Below are 1,622 nucleotides of genomic sequence, written 5' to 3'. Positions count from 1 at the left end.
GGCACACACCACTGACCTACACCCATACAAGGCACACACCACTGACCTACACCCATACAAGGCCACACCACTGACCTACACCCATACAAGGCCACACCACTGACCTACACCCATACAAGGCACATACCACCACTGACCTACACCCATACAAGGCACATACCACCACTGACCTACACTCATACAAGGCATATACAGTCCTTAGTTCAGTTTTAGCATCAGATCACACTGGATTCTTTCCTCTGGCATATCTTTGTGAAGTTGGGTATTTTATAGCTACTGGATACAATACTGTATAAAAACTGTAGAACAGGACTGTCTGCAATCCCACTCTAAAGTTGGAAATACCACACTGCACACATCCTGCTGATCACCTTTTGTGTTAGTAAGTAAAGTGCTTGTTATTCAAATGACTACTGAATTTTGAGGAAGTACTTCTTAGGTTGTGTGCACCTGACTAGTTAGTGGACTGGCTGCTGAAGCATGAAAGTTTGGAGACATATCCTATAGATATGCCTTTCATCCGGCAACAGGAGCATAATGTATTGTCTGTAACTGACACACTGCTATATAGAAGTGTTCGTGTTTGCATCCTAAGGGTTTACGATCGGCATGAAGGATATTTAAAAGGAAGTGTTAGAATTTCATGAGGTAGATTCTAAATCCACATGTTAGTTTTCAATAAGTAACAGGAACTGAGAAGGTTTAAATGGCTGTCCTTCTATTGCACGTCCTCCCTGCAGTGTTCCAAACTGTCATAGTTCACTGTTGTTTCACTTGTGACAGTGTTAGGGAACATGGTTCAGAACAGGACAGGACATCGCTCCTTACGCAGTCCTCTGACTGTTGGTAGCCACAATCCTCTCTCTCTGGCTTTTTGTTCTGCTCAGGTGGAGATGGGAATAAAATAAAGTGATTGATAACTAGAGCTATTTTCACTTCCTTGATTCTTACCCATTTAATCCTCTTTTTGGACTAAATGTGCCCCCAAACCAAATCTCTAACGAATAACCTATGAAGAAAATTGACCATTTGGTGTTTAGTACAGCTGTCACCCCTTGTTTTAGTAATGGATAATCGCAGCATTTAACACTGGTCACGGTTGACTTGCTTTCAAGCCACACTCTCGTGGTCGCAGTATGCGTGGCTCCTTGTTTTGCAGTACTCAGACACCCTGAAGAAGATGGATCCTGACCGCTTGGTAGCATTGGTGACAGAAGTTATTCCTAACTACTCCTGCCTGGTTTTTTGTCCCAGTAAGAAGAACTGTGAAAATGTAGCAGAAATGTTGTGCAGGTTTTTAAGCAAGTATGTTAATCTCTTTTTACAAAATGGTTTCTATTTTTGTCATAAATTACAGACTGAACATATTCTGTTTGTTGGCTGATCGTTGTCTTTTTAGCAGAACATCATATTGTTTTATAGGTCCTGACGGAACTGACCTTAAAGAAAGCTTAACTGAAATTCACACTAACGTTGAAAACTCCAGAGTTGCAAGAGAATGACCACCACAGAGGCTTAGATTTGAAGCTTTGAGCAGTGACCTAGGTCATAGCCGAGTCTTAGACCAGTCAGCATGTCAGGGAGTAGGCCAGGCAGTGGCCTAGGGCTCAGTTGAGTCTTAG

At 42.3% G+C, this 1,622-nt stretch overlaps 1 protein-coding gene across 4 annotated transcripts in view; it reads left to right on the top strand.

Annotated features, from left to right (window-relative positions):
* Nucleotides 1-1,622, top strand: part of Helq (helicase, POLQ like) — a 41,049-nt gene that overhangs the window by 16,126 nt on the left and 23,301 nt on the right. For all 4 annotated transcript variants that reach the window (XM_031336986.1, XM_031336987.1, XM_031336985.1 and 1 more), the window contains exon 8: nucleotides 1,160-1,305. In XM_031336986.1, the coding sequence (XP_031192846.1) occupies nucleotides 1,160-1,305 (146 nt within the window). The remainder of the gene's footprint in view (nucleotides 1-1,159; nucleotides 1,306-1,622) is intronic.

This window comes from Mastomys coucha, unplaced genomic scaffold, assembly GCF_008632895.1.
Source record: "Mastomys coucha isolate ucsf_1 unplaced genomic scaffold, UCSF_Mcou_1 pScaffold22, whole genome shotgun sequence".
Classification (NCBI taxonomy): Eukaryota; Metazoa; Chordata; class Mammalia; order Rodentia; family Muridae; genus Mastomys; species Mastomys coucha.
The sequence above is the reverse complement of the archived record's forward strand: the minus strand, read 5'-3'. Positions and strand labels throughout refer to the sequence as shown.